General features: G+C 36.4%; 1 protein-coding gene across 1 annotated transcript in view; it reads right to left on the bottom strand.

The window, feature by feature from the left end:
• Positions 1-19,127, bottom strand: part of ARID1B (AT-rich interaction domain 1B) — a 581,815-nt gene that overhangs the window by 90,818 nt on the left and 471,870 nt on the right. Inside the window, 1 exon segment of the mRNA XM_044001940.1 lies at positions 5,223-5,402. Coding sequence (XP_043857875.1) covers positions 5,223-5,402 — 180 coding nt within the window.

The following is a 19,127-nucleotide window of genomic DNA, read 5'->3' as shown; positions in this document are numbered from 1 at the left end:
GGCAGCCAAAAAGGCTAATACCATCTTAGAATGTCTTAATGGAAGAAGCATATTAAGAGAGGTTATTGTTCTAATATGCTTCTTTCCCGCCAAAGCACATCTTGTGGGTTATGTTTAGTTTGGGGTGACTCCTGGGCTGGTGACAGGACTTGAAAAATGAGGCCATTTTAGATTATATAGAAGGAATTTGGGATTCTATGCTGAAAATGAAGCTGACACTATTCTCTCCCTTTTCCTCTTCCTTTCAGCTTCTGTGTTGTCTTCTTCCATTAGACTATAACCTTCCTGAGAGCAGACACTCACTGTCTTTTTTCTTTCTTTTTTTTTTTCTTATTTGTATCCTGAGCACTTAGCACAGTGCCTGGCATATGGGAGATGTTTTTAAAAGACCACTTATTCTGGATGCTGCAGATAAAATTTCTCTTTAAGTAGGAGTTGGATTAGGCAACTTCTGAGGTCACTTTTTTTTTTTTTTGGTGGGGCAATGAGGGTTAAGTGACTTGCTCAGGGTCACACAGATAGTGTCAAGTGCCTGAGGCTGAATTTGAACTCAGGTCTTCCTGAAAGCAGGGCCAGTGCTTTATCCACTGCGCCACCTAGCTGCCCCAATGAGGTCACTTTTAACTCTGAGATTCTCTTATTATATACTATGAAAAATAAGACAGTCAAGTAACTAACAACTTGGTATGACAAATATTTTAGTGGATTAAAATAAGATATTAAGAACCCATCTGAGTGGACAGCCAGGAGTTGGGAAGACCACTACCATGGAAGATTCCTTCTTCCCTTGACACTTTCTACAAAATTCACCCAAGGTTGCTTAACTACTCACATGGCTTGGAAAGATGGGATTTCCTACTAACTCTATACCTTCCAGAGAGATGAAGGGCCATTGGCCCAATCAGTGGTCCTTGCCATCTGCCCTACCTCTGTTTTCCGTAGACTCTTGGCAATGTTCTATTGATGTAACCTAAGGACCCCTAGACCTTGCCACCCATCCCATAACTAGACCTTTTGAATGTCCAGACCTTTCCATCTACTTAGATACTGAACTTTCTTTTCTATGCTGTCCCTCTGTCAGAGTATGAACCCCTTGACAGCTAGCAGGGACTCTCATTTTTATATGTGTATTCCCAGAGTTTAGTAAACAATGAGTGCATAATATATGTTTTCATTCATTCATTCATTAATATGCTACATCAGCGTTTAATAACAGGATTTAATGGTTAATAAAAGTGTTTAACAACATTTATAACTCTTTAAAATGACTAAATACCTAATTTAGCATTCCAAAATCATAAATTTTATAGTTACATAATCTTCAGGAAGTTATTCAGAATGAGTTACTGGTATCATGCAACAAACCTATTAGTCTTTTGGAGTAAAATCAGCTGGAATACTTTAGACCCCAAAACAGATTCTACTATTAAAAATAAAAGCCGACTAAACAAAAAGAACTAAATCCTTCTATTTGGCAGAAGCAAATTAGGGGGGCTTCTGCCCATGTTTTGATCTACAGCAACAGTTATTAAATTACTATTCTTAGGCCCTGACTGTTACCTTAATAACCTAAATTTGTTAAGCTGCAGATTGTAAAGTGCCCAATATGCTATTCAACAATTTTGTGAATGATTTGGATAAAGGCAGAGATGGCAACCTTTTAACATTTGTGAGTAACACAAAGCTGGAAGGAATGGCTAACAGAATGTCTGAAATAACTGGAATACAAAAAGACATGAACAGGTCCGGTTTAAGGTAAAAAAAAATTGATTACACAAGTACAAGTTGGAGGAAATATGACTAGACAGTAGCTCATGTGAAATCGACTTGAAGGCTTTGTAGACTTTAGGGACAATATCTCAATAATATGATTTTTTCACTGAAGAGACTAAATTATCTGAGAATGCATGAATAAGAATTAAGGTGTTTAAGTGAGGGAGGAGATAGTCTAATTACATGTAAGATCAATGGAACACTTCATTCAGTTCTGGGTACCAAATCTTTTTTTTTTTTTTTGGGGGGGGGGGAGCAGGGCAATGATGGTTAAGTGACTTGCCCAGGGTCATACAGCTAGTAAGTGTCAAGTGTCTGAGACTGGATTTGAACTCAGGTCCTCCTGAATTCAGGGCCAGTGCTTTACCCACTGCACCACCTATCTGCCCCATGGTACCAAATCTTAAAGTGAGATATTGATTACTGGTGTACCCAGAGATAAGTAACCAGGATGATGAAGAAACCTGAAACCATGTCCTATAAGAATAAGTAAGGGGGTAGAGAGGGTATTAAGATGGGGGAAAGATAAATGGAATGGGATGCTCTATGGGGGAGTCCCTTATCATTTGTGGAAATGAAGCAAAAACTGGTTCATGACTTTTTGGAGACATTGTGGAAGCAACAGAGTTTCCAAAAGAAGGCATGACAATAAATGGATAAACCCCTAGTCAGTCACAGTACGAGGTAGCTGCACATCTTCACACCAAATGTCTCTCTGGTGGACACAGAGAGAGCTCATGCTTTCCTAGGAAGGGATTGTGGTGGGATACCTGATGGACAGAATACAAATAATCTGGTCCAATGCAAGGAGCTGATCAAACAGATAAAAATAGGGCACATACCTTTTAAAAAAAAGCTGTGAAAAGAAATTATTTTTAGAGTAATATGATCTTCTATACTGTTATAAACTCTACAGACTGCTTCATCATACATAAAAATGTGAGAATTTATAGTCCAAATGGAGGAGAGGGAATCAATGACCTGTAAAAAATATTAAGTAAGGAATAGCCAAGTTTATTAATTTCAGTCATTCAGTCAACATAAAACCTACCACACTCAAGTATGGGAAACACAAAGACGAAACGGACTTGGTTCCCTTGCTCTTAAGAAGTTTACAGTCTTGTAGGTGAGATAAAACATGTACACAGTAAACGTCACAATGCAAGGAAGAAGGCATAAGGTGTTGCAGGAAAGGTACAAAAGATGTTCTGTGAGTTTGCAGAGGAGAGAAAATTCTTTGGGTTAGCTGGGAGAAAAAGTTCTGGAGCAAAATATGAGGGAGTCTGCTGACAATCAATTGAGAGTTCTAACTCCCAGCTCATCTATCATCCTTTCTGCATGAGAGTAGAAAAATACACTAAAATCTACTGGCATTAAGTAGTCCTTTTAAAATAGACTTTCATCCACTTCTCCCATCAGGAATTTTTTTCTCCCACAGACAGCTTTTCATGACTCATGAAATGGATTTCAATAGATAATTTCTTTAACAAAGAGAAGAACTTTGAAACTCAAGAAAATTATTGGTTTTCTAGTAACTTAAAATTTTAATGTGATGATAGTATCTTTCTGTAGCATTATTCATTGTTCTTATGGTCAAATAGGAGCATATAAAAATGAGGAAATATTACAAGTATTCAGACCACCATGCCTAATTTTATGGATAAATGGACTCCAGACAGTAAGATAAAATGGTTAGATTTTTGTAAGACTCAAAATTAGTATTGAACAGTATTTAGGGTCATAAAAGACCTTAAGAATCATCCCATGTATTCTCTTCATTTTACAAATGAGGCAAGTGAGACCACAAAAGGTCAAATGAATTACCTCAGTTCACACAGGTAGGAAAGTGAGTAATCAAGCCCGGGATCCTTGACTTTAAATCTTTCCTCAATATCATCGTCACTGAAATGACTCAATAAATCTCTACTTAACAATGTCCATGAAATAGTGTCATACATAATAAATCTTCAACATAAACAGACAACCCTGTTATGAAGATTGTAAACACTCTCTAAGAATTCCCTATTCCATGCTGATGATATTAATTTGGTATGTATCCAGTACTTTCAGAAGAACTTAGTTAACTATGGAAAATAAGCCAGGGTATCCCTCTGCAAATTACCTTTCAATGTCTGATGTAAACAAATACATCATAGGTAATGATCTCAAAAGTCTATAAACTCACATTAAAAACACAAATTCTCCCAAACCATAGTGACCTAATTTTAAAATGCATGTATGTGAGCTTAAGGAATCAGAGAACCCAAGTTCAAACCTTCTCTTTTGTCACTTAGTAGCTACAGGGTAAGCCATTTATTCAGTCCTGGTTTTAATTCCATCACTTTCTTTTGGATGTAGATCTCCCTAGGTTACCCAGGCTAGAAGGGCAGCAGTAAATGATACCAAATGTACCTTTGTCTGGCTACATTTTCTTAGAAGTAGGCTGGTTTGCTCCTCCTTGCATAGCCTGGTAGCTCTGATACTAAGAAGTATTACAGGTTGGTCTCAGACTTAGTCTGGATACCAAATCAATCATCTTTATCATTGTTGCATTTGAGAACTACTAAATTCAAGCAAATGACAAATCTTAGCATCCCCTAGAACAGGGATAATCAGTGGGTGCTATAATATCTTCTCATTTCCACAATGAGAACCAATGTTCTGTACAGTCTCTAAGGTCCTTTCAACCTCTAAACCCATGACCCATCTTCGTTTGAGATAGCTCAAGCACGGGAGAATTTGTATTTTTCGCTTTTATTTTCCTGCAACATCCTTCAATTTCTCCCCTGAAAGGCAGGTAAGAATCCCTGCCATGAATGTCTCATTTTTCTGTGATGGTCAGCAACTCAAGAAAATGTCAAAGAGAAGGTTAAAAAGGGATACAAGGGTGTGTCTTCTCTGGGATCACAAGGGAAAAAAAAATGTATACATACTGTTGGGAAGGGAAAGTAACCGGGATGAGAACAGTAAAACTAAGGTTTAAATTATAGAATATTTGGGAACTGGTCCTGTGTCTTATACGCCAAGAACAATTCCATATTTATATACTTACTGGATGTGTAACTGAGCAAATCCCTTAACCACCCTGGGACACAGTTTCTGTCTGTAAAACAAGAGTATTGAACTAGAAGTACTCAAAGGTCCTTTCCTGTTCTGAATCTATGATATGAAGCATGTACATGAAACAAGTTTTATGAGGACTGATGCAAAATAGTTTCTGCTCTCTCCGTCTGCTCTCAATACTTCATTTTCAACTGATGAAAGATCTTACATTCCTCCAAATTTAACATAAAAATAAGTGTTTTGACAAAATATTATATTTCTAAAGGACATTTGAAAATAAGATTATTTAGGAGTTTTACATCAATAATATGGGGGTGTATGATGATAAATATATACACACATATACACATATGCACACACACACATAAATACTATTTTTTAATTACCTTGCGGTCCATATTGGCTCATCTGAGGACCATATGCCCCACTAGAGTTACTCTGCTGAAAGCTACTGATTCCAGGATGTATCTGTCCTCCAGGGGAAGGATGAGGTGACATAGATGGTCCAGTTTGTTGAGGCCCATATTGAGACATCTGAGGGTTCCTTTGTGTGCCTGTCATAAAACCTATAAGGAAAGTGAGTGTTAGGAAAGTATGAATAAGATTTTTCACATTTAAAAAAAAAAGAATCTTGAGAATGTTCTAAGGATGGATTTCAATCAACTATCTTGCTTAGAAATCTCCTGGACTAGGACCCAGATTTAGTAAAGGGTCATCTAAGATGGCTCAAGGCAGACTCAAATCTTGAACTCCCAGGGTAAGTGGTGAACCTAATGGTTTTCCTAGCAGTCTAGGGAAACTCTTTTTATAGTTCAATGCACTATAGGTAAGGACACAAGAACAGTAGGAAATCTAATTCTCAATCAACATCTTGCTATATCTGAAGCCCCAACAACAACAACAAAAACCTGCCAGGATTAAATTGCTACTTGGAAGAAGACTTCTGTCAGTACCCTGAATATCCCTTCTTTCTTCTTCAATGTTTCCTGGACACACCATACTTATTTCTACTGTGACCATTTTTATTTATGATTTTCTCCCAGCTCTCCTATCCAAAGTCTTCTTTATCTTTCAAGGCATAGTTCAAACACTACTTTTTGCAGGAAGCATTACCCAATCACTCTAGTCCACAATGATCTTCCCCAAACCCCTATTGCATTTGCTGTCTATAGCGTTGAATTTGGCACTAAAACAGCTTATTAATAAAATAATCAAGTAGGACTGAATGAAAAGCTTTATTCAAGTTCAGATATGTTACATATATTTCTTTTCCTTCATTAACAAGACCTATAATAGAAAATGAAATTAAACTGACCTGATATTATTTGCTTTTCCATAAAATCTTATGTTCTTCCTGGTGTCAGCAAACTGATGATTTGTTCTAACATTTCCCCAGGTATTTTAGTCAATGCTGACTGGCACAAAACTCCCTGTGCTATCTTTTATTACTTCATTAGCAGTGGCTCTTATGTTTGCCCTTTTCAGTTCTTAGTTACACTGTCATATTAGAAAGGGCAGCAGAGAATGGCAGGAGCTCACCCATAAAATGGAATCAGTAGAATTTATTAGAAACCAGAATCCAACAATATTTTGTTTACAAGAGGCATACTTGAAACAGAAAGACACACACAGAGTTAAAATAAAGGGGTGGAGTAGAATCTAATAAGCTTTAGTTGAATTTATTTTTTGTTTTGTTTTGTTTTTTAGGGAGGCAATTGGGGCTAAGTGACTTGCCTAGGGTCACACAACTAGTAAGTATTAAGTGTCTGAGGCTGGATTTGAACTCAGGTACTCCTGACTCCAGGGCTGGTGCTCTATCCACTGCACCACCTAGCTGCCCCTGCTTCAGTTGAATTTAAAAAAAAAAAGAAAAGAGAAAAGGCAGGGGTGGCAATCGAGATCTCAGACAAAGCAAAAGCAGACCTAATTAAAAGAGATAATCAGGGAAACTACATTATGCAAAAAGGTACTACAGACAATAAATAGCAAAAACATCTTTTTTAGAGCAAGTTTCTCTGATAATGGCATAATTTCTCAAATATATATTGAGTATAAAACTTAGTTAAATTTATAAAAAACAACCATTCCCCAACTGATAAATGGTCAAAGGATATGGACGGTTTTCAGAAGAAATCAAAGGTATCTATAGTCATATGAAAAAATGCTCTATATAATGACTGATTACAGAATGACACATTAAAAGAACTCTGAGGTACCACCTCATACCTATCAGAAATGGCATGTGCTGGAGAAGATGGAGGAAAATAGGTAACAATAATGAACTGCTGCAAGAGTTGTTAACTGGCCCAACCATTCTGGAGAATGATTAGGAACTCTGCCTGAAGGGCATACCCTTTGACCTAGCAATACTGTTATTGGGTCTGTATCCCAAAGAGATCAAAGGAAAAGGAAAAGGACCATATGTACTAAAATATTTATAGCAGCTCTTCTTGTAGTGGAAAAGAATTGGAAATGGAAGGGATGCTCATCAATTAGGGAATGGATAAACAAGTTATTGCATATGATTGTGATGAAATATTATTATGCTATAAAAATGATGGGGGGGGGTAATTCCAGAAAAAACATGGCGAGATCTATATGAAATGATGCAAAGTAAAGTAAGAAGAATAAGGAAATCACTGTGCAAATTAACAGCAATATTGTAATGATGATCAATTGCGAAAGACTTAGCTACTCTGATCAATACAACGGTCCAAGAGAATTTCAAAAGACTCATGATGAAAAAAATGCTATCCACACCTCCAGAGAGATAAAAAAGTAATAAACTCTGAGTGCAAACAAGTATAATTTTTTTAATTTTTAAAAATATGGCTAAAATAGATATGTTTTCCATGATTTTACATGTATAATTGATATCATATTGATTGCCTTCTCAGTGGCAGTGGGAGGAAGCAGGCAGGAGAATTTGCCACTCAAAATTTAAAAAATAAAATAATGTTAAAAAATAAAATAATAAATTAGAATGTAAGAAAAAGAAAGGGCAACAGATTAAGAATCTGGAAGCTGAGGTTTTGGTCCTGTCTCTATCACTTATTAGTTGTGGATGAGTAACTTAGCTAACCAGTGGCTCAGTTCCCTGCTCAATGAAATGGTAATAACATTTATACTACCCTAGCCGCTCAAGACATTGTTATAAGAAAAGCATTTTGCAAACTTTAAAATGTTATCACATATACACTATTATTCTGTTGTTTGTAATGAATAAGCCTCTGTAACCAGAAATGATGACAGTGTCATTAATAACAATTAGAAAAATCAGGAAGAACAAGTTTTAAGGATAAAGGATGACTTCAGTTCTGTGCATGTTCAGTTTGAGGTTTTTATGGAAAATATCCAAGCAGTCTGAAGAGTAGATCTGGTGCTTAGTAAATGGTAGGAATTGGAGATATAAATTTCAGATTCATATTCAAGGAAATCAATGCAGAAAAAAGCATTTATTAAGCACCAATGGGTACCAGGAAGTGAGAATGCAGAAGTTATATTTTAATAAGGAAGAAAACACACCCACTCACTGGTGTATACAGAGTGCAAACAAAGTATGAGTAGGTGCTAACTGGTATTAACAGAGGAAGAACTTGGGGCAGCTAGGTGGCACAGCGGATAGAGCACCGGTCCTGAAGTCAGGAGTACCTGAGTTCAAATCCGGCCTTAGGTGCTTGATACTTACTAGCTGTGTGACCCTGGGCAAGTCACTTAACCCCAACTTTCTCACCAAAAAAAAAAAAAAAAAAGAGAGGAAGAATTTACCAGCATTCCCTACGAAAATGAAATCATAGGTCCAGGCCCTGCCTTTATAGACCATATCATGTATGCATACATCTACATATGTGTTTTAGAGTGGACAGATAAAGATGGAGCATGGGACCTTGAGTCTGGAAGGCCTAAGTTCAAATGTTGCTTGAGATACTTCCTTGATGTCTGATAAAAGTAAAGTCACTTAACTTGACTCAGTTTCCTCTTCTGTAAAATGGGGATAAATAATAGCATGTTTTCCCCAGGGTTGTTTAAGGATAAAAAGAGATGAGTTATAAAGCACTCTAAAAATGTACTATATAAATGGTATCATTACTGTTGTTGGAATATCACAAATAGCAGTCAATTAGGATTAATCTTCATGAAAATCATTTATATTGGCATAAAGTTATGCTAAAAATAACATTTTCAAAATCTTGTCTCTGCTAATATCATAACTAAACCATGAGTGAGAAGACATAAAATGTTACCTGAAAAAGAAAAACTTCTACCAAAGGTAGAGAATATATAACCATTTTAGCGTCTCTATTCAGAAATAAAAGGAAACTTTAAAAACTGTCTTTTCCAGACATAAAAAATTAATTAAAATGCAACATGATACCCAAATTTCTTTGAGAAAAGGTATCCCTTTCACCTTTAGCATCTTGTCCAGAGTAAATGAGATTAATTATCATGGTTAAAGTTATGTGTCTGTGAGTCTGTGCACATGTGTATACTGGGGTTGTTATTTGTTTTCAGACAGCTTTAGTTTTTTATCAATATGAAAGACAAGAAAAATTTTTCCCCTTAAAATGATTTCTGAAAATAAAATTTGAAACAGATTTTTCTATTTCCAGTTGCTGGTGTGGCACTATTTGCTTCATTTAGGAAGCTATTGTAAAATAGCAGCTTGTTACATGGCTTCTGAATAGACAGACTGACAGATGTGAGAATCCAGCTGTATTTTAAAAAGGTGTGAAGCTTTTCCCTTAATTACAAACCATCTGATTTTTTTTTAATAAAAGGAAAACTTTCTAGTAAGTAAAACTCAAAAATTGTTACAAAAAAAATTGCCTTCCGAGGACTGCAGATGGGAATACAAAATGTAAATACATTAAAGACCACAATATATTACACAAGCATGCTCCATTAAAAAGAAATGAAAAGAAAAAATACATTAGATATTCAAAAATCCAAACTCACAAAATCAATGACTGCAGGTGGTCTTGTGTGTGCGTGTGGTTTGTTCACCTTATAAAAGGTTTCACTACAATGAATTTTAAAAGGCCACTTAAAGACATACTTCACCTTGCAATACATTTCAAGAAATATATCTAATTCATAAAGTGAAGTCAACTTATATTTTCAGACAGTTTACTAAACCAACCGACTATTTCAGACACTTAATTTTCAAGCTGTATTAAAAAACAATTAGCATAGGCAAACAAAAAAGAACTGTACTGCTTCTGTCTTCTGTGTTTTCTTAAAGTCTAATGCTGCATCATCATGCATAGAATCCATCATGATTCAAAGACTTCTTTCAATTGCCATGTAGGTATAGAAAGAACTGAATGGGTATTAAGTGGGTATCTCAGGAAATACTTGAACAAAGTGAGCTCACACAATTATTGTGTTACGTATTTTATAGGACTGCTGAGAAGCAACATCTTGGTAAGCTGAAAAAAAATTAAAGATTATATATGACATTGATAAAAAAAAGTAGGTGAAGAGGGCCATACCTGAGACTTCAAAATCAGAAGTAAAAACTTGTACTTCTTTGGGTAATGTATTATGGGATACTGGAATTATGTATGTATGTATGCATGCATGTATGCATGCTTGTGTGTGTGAGACATACACACATATGCAAGTGGAGATGGGTGAAGGAGGTTAGCAATGTATGCAAAATTTTACATGGAACAAATAGGAAAAAATGACAAAGCATCATATAGATAGATACACATATAGATGAGTATTAGGCCTATATACAGTCACCTAGAAGTTATTACCTAGAGGTCACTTAGGCATTAACCTTAGCTTTAAGAAATACTGGTGAGAACTAATACAAAACAATCACTAAATAAAGCTCATGTGCTTTCTTCATAGTACAGTCCCACAGTCTTTGGGGGGGGGGGGGCACTCCTCATCAATCACTCATTAAATGACTTGGCCAGGGTCACGCAGCTAGTAAGTGTCAAGTGTCTGAGGCCGCATTTGAACTCAGGTCCTCCTGAATCCAGGGCCAGTGCTTTATCTACTGTGCCACCTAGTTGCTGCCCCTCCCCCGCCCAATAGTCTTAAACCTACATAACCCTTATTTTTTAAAAAATCTAAAAGTTTGGTTATCGATTATGTTAGATTAAAGCAAATTAGAAAAAGCAAACTAGTGGGAGAATAATGACAACAAAAAGTGAGAGATGCCAGCAAAAGAAAAGACTGAAAAATTCTTTAGAGACCTGGCATAAGATAAATAAGTACCATATTTTGTGCTTATTTAATGTAGAAGCAAATGATTCTGAAGACCTTAATAATCCATAGGGTAACTACTGTATTATGTACAATAATGGATACTTTTAAATGATAACCCATATAATATTTTTTTAAATAATATTTTATTTTCCCCAATCACATGTACAAACAAATATTCTTCTTTTTTTTTTGGGGGGGGGGCAATGAGGGTTAAGTGACTTGCCCAGGGTCACACAGCTAGTAAGTGTCAAGTGTGTGAGGCCAGATTTGAAAAAACAAATATTCTTTCATTTATTTATTTATTTTGGTGAGGCAATTCGGGTTAAGTGACTTGCCCAGCTAGTAACAGCTAGTAAGTGTTAAGTGTCTGAGTCTGGATTTGAACTTAGGTCCTCCTGACTCCAGGGCTGGTGCTCTATCCACTGCGCCACCTAGCTGTCCCTCAAATATTCTTTAAAAAAAAAAAAATTTAAGTTTCAAATTCTCTCCCCTTCTTCCCTTCCCTCTTCCCTTAGATTAACCCATATAACATTAACAAAGACGCCAAATATGCCAAACATTCTCTGGTCAAGACAGCAGCAATGAGAGAAAAAAATAATTAAAAACAATTCTAAAGCTATGGTATTTAAACAAGCAAACTTTAGTTATCTGGAAAAATATACTGATATGAGTGACCTCTTTTATTGACAGTGACAGATAAATGAAGTGTCTCTGTAATCCTAGGATCTCCTTCCATATATGAACTTTATTCCAGTTATTCACATTAAATTGTGGGGAACTGTGCATACATGAGTCATGGTCTGTTACATCCTTGGCCAGATACAGCAGTCTTCGATATTCTCATCCTGGTTTGCGAAAGAATAATGACTCACCTAAGGTTACACTGTAATCGCTGATGAAGCTAAATGAAATCTACATCTCAAATTCCTTCCTTCTTAATTCTTATGTTAGTACAGAAAGCATCTGCTTTAATATGTAAACATTTTAAGAGAATAAAGCAAAATTTGAGAATAAATTTTAAATAATGGAAAAGAAGTGTGCTTTCATTTTTCAAAAATTTTCCTTTCCTTTCAAGTTTCATGTTATGGGTTTTAAGTACTGTTGGTCTAGGGGAAGAAAGGCTACTTGCTACAATTTCTATTTAATGCTTGGACAAGCTTCTCTTCAGTGTCAGAAATGTTTGGAGGGGTTGAGGATAATGATAATGATAATATTAAGTATTTTTACAAGTGCTTTAAGATTTAAAAATACTGTATATCTTTTGATTCTCACAACAACCATAGGAAGTAGGTACTATCAATTACATTTATATTATTATTTATATTAATATGGGAACTTAAGAGGTGCAGTGGATCAGAAGAAACCATCCAAGTTAAAATCCCTTCTAAGACACTAGTTGTGTGACCCTGGGTAAGTCACTGAACTGTCTGCCTGATCTGTAAAGAGTTTCCTCATCTGTAAAATGTGGATAATAATAGCACCTACTTCCCAGGGTTGTTGTAAGGATTACATGATAAAATATTAGCAAAGTGCTTAGCTCAGTGCCTGGTACACAGTAGGTGCTATATAAATTTATTATATATGGGTGCAGTGGATAGAGCCCCAGGCCTATAAACATAAAGACCTCAGTTCAAGTATAGCCTCAGGCACTTAATAGCTGTGTGACCTTGGGCAAGTCACTTAATCCTGTTTGCTTTGATCCACTGGAGAAGGAAATGTCACACCACTCCAGTATCTTTCCCAAGAAAACTTCATGGACAGTATGGAACACAGGGTCATGAAGAGTCATACACGACTGAATGACAAATGTTATATATTATGATGTATTATATTATTATACAAATATGACTATTATTATTAATCTACAAGCTCACATATACATGCACATGGGCTTGGGGTGGGGGGTAATGGTGATGAAAGGAAAGCAAAAGTCCTTTAAATAGAGAAGTATAATGAACCACACAATGATTATTATTTCCAAAATGATTATTGGGTTAAAATTGAATCGGATATTCTTCTGAAAATGCACTAATTAAAAGGTAGCAGCATCATGAAACAGATTTGAAAGCCAAGTTAGAGGAATAATTCTTGGCAAAGCCAAGAAACCTTAGAGAATCAGAATTTAAATGGGCAATTACTTGGTTACTAGCCGCCAATAAGATCTTTGTTTTGTTTTTTGTTTTTCATTTCAGACAGAACACCAACTACTGCCTAATGTTGGGGAATCTAAAAAGGGGGAACTTAACCACAAGGCTTGAATCATTAATAAGTGAAATAGGAAAAAGGAAGAGAGAAGAAACTGAGAAAGAAGACAGACATCTCCAAATACTCAGCTACCGGGGAGCACAGAAATTCAGTTTCTTCATCAAAGATGCCTCTTTAGCAAGCAAAGAGCTGAGCACTGTCAGGGCACCAATAAAATACTCAGGGTTCCCTGAGCCACCGAAAAGCAGAGCATGCTTTCCCCTTGGCACAGGCAGAATTTATTTTCATGTTGGCATCTGTTAAAACTCACAGAACGAATGCCTTGTTTCTTCACGCCAGTTCAACAAAAGATGTTTCGCCACATGTGTGAAATAATGGTCACACACAGCACCACCTAAGCAGAGGGTGTCTGACTAGAAAGGCAAGTTGAAGATACCACTCTTTGGAAATAGCTGCCAGGTTGATATGGAAGAGAAAATGGAATTAAGAAAATATTGCTGTTACATTTTAATATGTTCAGTGTTTATTTGTCTGCCTGTTTCTCTTCACAACATCAATTGCTTTCAGGAAGACAGAAACTAATGACTCATTCAAGGCTTTAACCCAGACCCCCTGGTGTTCTACCAGCTGTGCTATTAGGTTAACAGGCTGAGCCGTTCCCACTTCTTTCTCTGATCCTTCAGCACCCTGTGTATACAGAGAGATGCGGTAATATCTAAAGTTGTCCCCATCCTCCCCCACAAAGCCCTCTTAGCTACTGACTAGCATAGAAATTCACATCATCTATCATTGATAAATTGGAATCAAGGGAGGGAATCTGACTGATTACCCAGATGGTAGTTAGGGACCAAATATCCAACCTCTCCTTATACAAAATTGTTTAAGTTCTGTGCGTTGCCAATTCTAAGCTCTGTTCTAAGGGCAGAGACAAACTCGTTTTTGTGAACCTATGAGCTGGTTGAAACAATCAACTTTCCATGATCCATCCTTAGAAGCCTTAAGGGATAGTGAAGAATCTCTAGGCCAGCTGTATCTTTTTTTTTTTTGTTTTTTGTTTTGTTTTGGTTTGGTTTTTTTTTTTTTGCGGGGCAATGGGGGTTAAGTGACTTGCCCAGGGTGACACAGCTAGTAAGTGTTAAGTGTCTGAGGCTGGATTTGAACTCAGGTACTCCTGAATCCAGGGCTAGCGCTTTAACCACTGCGCCATCTAGCTGCCCCCCAGCTGTATCTTTTTACAGAGGAAGAAATTGAGAACTGAAAAGGTTTAGTGATTTGTTCAAGGTCACATCAGCAGCAGAGGTAGAAAGAAAACCACACATCAGTGCTGCCTCTCTCTTGTGGAACGTTCTGATGGACAACTCTTTGTACCTGGTGCTTTTTGCTATTCTCCACAAATAAAAGTTGAGTATTCCTTGTATAAAGCTAAATGAAAACCCATAATGATATTTTCATCAGGTACCTTATTTCCAATAATGAGAGCTTTGATAGAATTTTGAAAAGTTAGTTAAGTAGTATTTCAGCTTCATAAATGACATGACAGAACAAGAAAATGTCGACTAATAAAAATAATAAATGGGGATAAGGCAAAAAATCATTTCCTTCATATATCTGGGAGGCAGATGACTTCCCTAGAAATTGAATTTGAAAGGAAATCGAGGGTTATAGTTATACAAGTGATTCTCCTCTTTCAAGGAGTATTCATAAGAAAGAAAAATTAGATACAGATTTTTGTTTGAAATACCATAAAACTGCATTACTTTGGACACAATTAATTGGGAAAATGTGATAAACTGGATAAGGCTGGACTAAACGTAACCACTTGTACTACTTGATTAAGAAAGTATTTATGAAGCAAATATAAACAAGAGCGTAGGGGACATTTAATGATATACTTAAAAAAAAGTCACCAGTCAAACATTTCCATTAATACAAATAAAGTGCTGATTACAAATGAGTCTTAATATACTCATTAAAGCAACCTTTATTTAGCAACACTTTTGTTAACCCTTGGTTCAAATGATTGTGTTGAACAAAAAGCGATGACAAGAGATGTCTTTTAAAAAATACACTGTAATTGATGATAGGTTTCTTTTTAGTTCAGAAGTTCTTAACCTTTTTGCATGTCATGGTCCTCTTTTGACAGTATAATAAAGTCTATGTGGACCCCTTCTCAGGATAAGTTTTTTAAAAATCTTAAATGAAGAATATGCTAAATTTGAGTTAGCAGAAGAGATGAAAAGTATCTTCAGGAACATTTAGTCCCACCCTTTATTCTTAGTGGTTTTGTTTTGTTTTTTGAGGCAATCATGTTTAAGTAACTTGCCCAGAACCTCACAGCTAGTTAGTGTCTGAGGCCGAATTTCAACTCATGAAAATGAATCTTTCAGACTTCAGGCCTGCCTCTCTACCCACTGTGCTACCTAGCTGCCCAACATAAAATTTATATAACATTTAATAGTTTTCTCATTACAGTATTATCACAATAATAATAATACAAATAGCTAACATTTATATAGTGCTTTAAAGCAAAGCTGCTTAAACTGTGGGTCAAGACCCAATAGGGGGTCGTGTAACTGAACGTGAGAGTAGTGAAAAATTTGGCAACAGTAAAAGGTTATGCATACCTGTTTTATAAACCTATATACCCAGGGTGGCGTAAAAATTTCTTGGGCAAAAAGGGGTTGCAAGTGGAAAAAGTTTAAGAAGCCCTGCTTTAAGGCTTTAAGGAACTGAGGGTGAGAGAGCCTGGGTCTTCCTCAAGGTAATATCAGATGCTCAAGCTAAAATAGGTTAGCTGAGGAAAAACACTTTTATTGTTCCTTTTTTATATAAGCCAGTATTGGGATCTCTGCTAACTGGCTTTCCCCTGCTCCAAGCCTTCCTCCACACAGCTACCAAAATAAATTGTTCAAAAACAAATCTAACCATGTTATTCTCCAGCTAAAACTCTTTAGCAGCTCTCTCTTCTCTTTAGGAGAAATGACAAATTCTTGGTTTTCATTGAAAAAATGAAGAAAAAAAAAATTCCATCCCAATGTGACCTGGGCCTATTTTCCAAGACATTTCACAGTTATCTCCCTTCATGGCCTCTGCATTCCGGGCAAACTGGCCAACTCATGTCTCAAACTTGAAATTCAATCTCCTCTTTTCTTGCCTTAGCACAGGCTGTTCCATGCCAGGAATTCATTTCCTTCTTCCCTGTACTGCTCGGAATCCTTTGCTTCCTTTAAGATGGAATTCAGGGGCCGCACTGTATGGCTAATGCTTCCTGATCCCCTCATATTAGTTAGCACCCTCTAACTCCTCCAGGTTTCCTGTATTTTCTCTTTTGCTTACATTGGTTTGTAGGACTGCAGAGTCAGAGCTGGATCAAATACCTTGTGACCTGTCCCAAATCACCAGAGTCTAAGGGGCAGAGCCACGATTAAAATTTGAATCCTTTTTCCAAGAGTGGCGCTTAAACTGTGCTAATCCGATGGATAACTTGCTTGGAAAACTTTTGTGAAAGACCGAGGTCAGGAACTGTGGCTTGATCCTGGCACAAGTTCAGGATCTGGGCAGCTGCCACCAAGCAAAACAAAACTGACTCAACCTTCAGGGGTATCATTGGTATGGCAAGCTGGAGAACTTTAATGATTCGATCATTTTTATTTGGCTGCTTTGAATGAAATTCAAATTGCCAAAGTGTGAGAGCAAGTGAAATTAATTTTTAGTCTTGGGAAAACGGGAATTTCTGTTTTAACAGAATTAACTTATTTTTATATAGCATTTGAACATTTGAAAAGTCCTTTACATATATGTGTATATATATGCATATATATAAATAATCTGACACAACCCTTACAATAATCTACTAAACAAAGTACTATAATTATTATCATATATCAAAAATAAAGATATCACTGTCATATATATCAGTATCATTCCCATTTTGCAAAAGGGGAAACTAATGCTGAGAGATTAAGTGATCTGACCAGAGACACATAGTATCTAACTCAGGTTTCAAACTTAGGTATCCTACATTAAGGCTAGTGTTCTAGATACTATGCCTCTCTATTTTTAAATCATAGGATTATGTTGGGGCTTTTTGCTTCCTTAAGTGAAAAATGAAAGATGTAAGGCTGATGGGAGTTATTAAAAAAGTGGAATCCAATGAAAAATTTTGGGGAAAAATTTCATTCAGATTTCAAGAAGTATGCTAACAGCAAATAAAGAATATGGTCATTACATTGGTGGGACAGGGTTTAAATACTGCAGAGGCATGTGGGATGAAGAAACTTGGAAACTAGATATTCCACAATGCCAAATTACAAACAAGCGAATAAGAATGAAATCACAGACTTATGGTACAGGCATTCAAATTATTTTCAGGATTTTTTTCCCTTCCTTTAATGGCATACAAAGGGAATATCTAAAACACTTGAACACAACCATCTGTTACACTCTTTTGGTGGATAACATTTCTACTGCCAAAATGACATTTATATTTACTACAATATAGCCAGCAATAACTATCACTCTGTGAAGACTCACTTCTATGTAAGGGCTAGATTTCTGGGATGGTTGTTGACACATAGTAGTCAAGTGTCTTGTAAAAAATCTAGCTTGAAAAAAACAACAACACAACAGGAACACCCACCCCCCCCAATAGAATTTGTTACTTATTCTTTCCCAACTAATCAGCATGTGATATTATTCTCAATGGGGCAGGTAGGTGGCACAGTAGATAGAGTGCCAGGTCTGGAGTCAGGAAGATCCATCTTCATGAATTCAAGTCTGGCCTCAGCACTTACTAGCAATGTGACCCTGGGAAAGTCACTTCACCCTGTTTGCCTCAGTTTCCTCAACTGTGAAATGAACTGGAGAAGGAAATGGCAAACTGCTCCAGTATCTTTGCCAAGAAAACCCCAAATGGGATCATGAAGAGTTGGACACGACTGAAAAATGACTCAATAAAATATTATTCTCAGATATAACACCTCTTTTGGTAAACACAGTAGTCTACATAGGATGTGATTAATCAGGTATAAGAAAAACAAAACCAAAACTTTTCTGTTTAATTTGATGACAATTATTCTTCCTTTAAAAATATGGAGAGAGAAGGAACAGTTAAGAGGTGTACGGCCAGTGGTAGACAGGAGGGCTTGGTCGAGGAGTTGGGTTGGCTGCTGTTCAGGAGTCTTGGAAGGTCTCATCCTGGGTCCTTTCCATGTAGATCTGACAGTCACAGAACAGTGCCCCAGTACCGCCTCCAGCAACAGAATACATTTTGCAGTACATCATAGAATTGCAATGGCATCAATTCTGCGTGCAATTCATGTCCAAACGGAAAAGTTCTCAGTGGTCCTATTTCAGCATATCTCAAGGACTAATTAAATCCTCATTACTATCTTCTAATTATTCTAGTACTATGGGAATTCACTGAGCAAGTCCCTGATGGTACATTAGATGAAAAGGGTTAAATAACCTGTGTTGATTTTGAGACTCCCGATCTGTTTCAGACCTTTAGCATACCATCAGCATTATCATGAATATTTAACTACATACCACTGTGAAAATTAAAAGGGGAAAACAATTAGCGGGTTTTCAAAAAAATTAATTCTGACCCCTATACATTTGCCCTAATAAATAAACCTTCTTCAATGTTTTCCCTAAATAGTGGTCTGGTGTAAGATCATTAATTGCTCTCATTTAAGCTAACACTTGAGGAGTTAAAACAAAACATTTTGATGTCAATAACCCTGAATTTTGGCTTTTTACCTATCTCTATGAGAGAATCTCCTCTTTCCTTATAACAAAAGATAACTGTAAATTGGTTAAGAACTATCTTTTTTGTTTTTCTAATTTTACTCACAGCTATTGTG

The sequence above is a fragment of the Dromiciops gliroides genome, chromosome 4, assembly GCF_019393635.1.
Source record: "Dromiciops gliroides isolate mDroGli1 chromosome 4, mDroGli1.pri, whole genome shotgun sequence".
NCBI classification, from domain to species: domain Eukaryota; kingdom Metazoa; phylum Chordata; class Mammalia; order Microbiotheria; family Microbiotheriidae; genus Dromiciops; species Dromiciops gliroides.
This window is presented reverse-complemented; position numbering and strand designations above follow the sequence as displayed.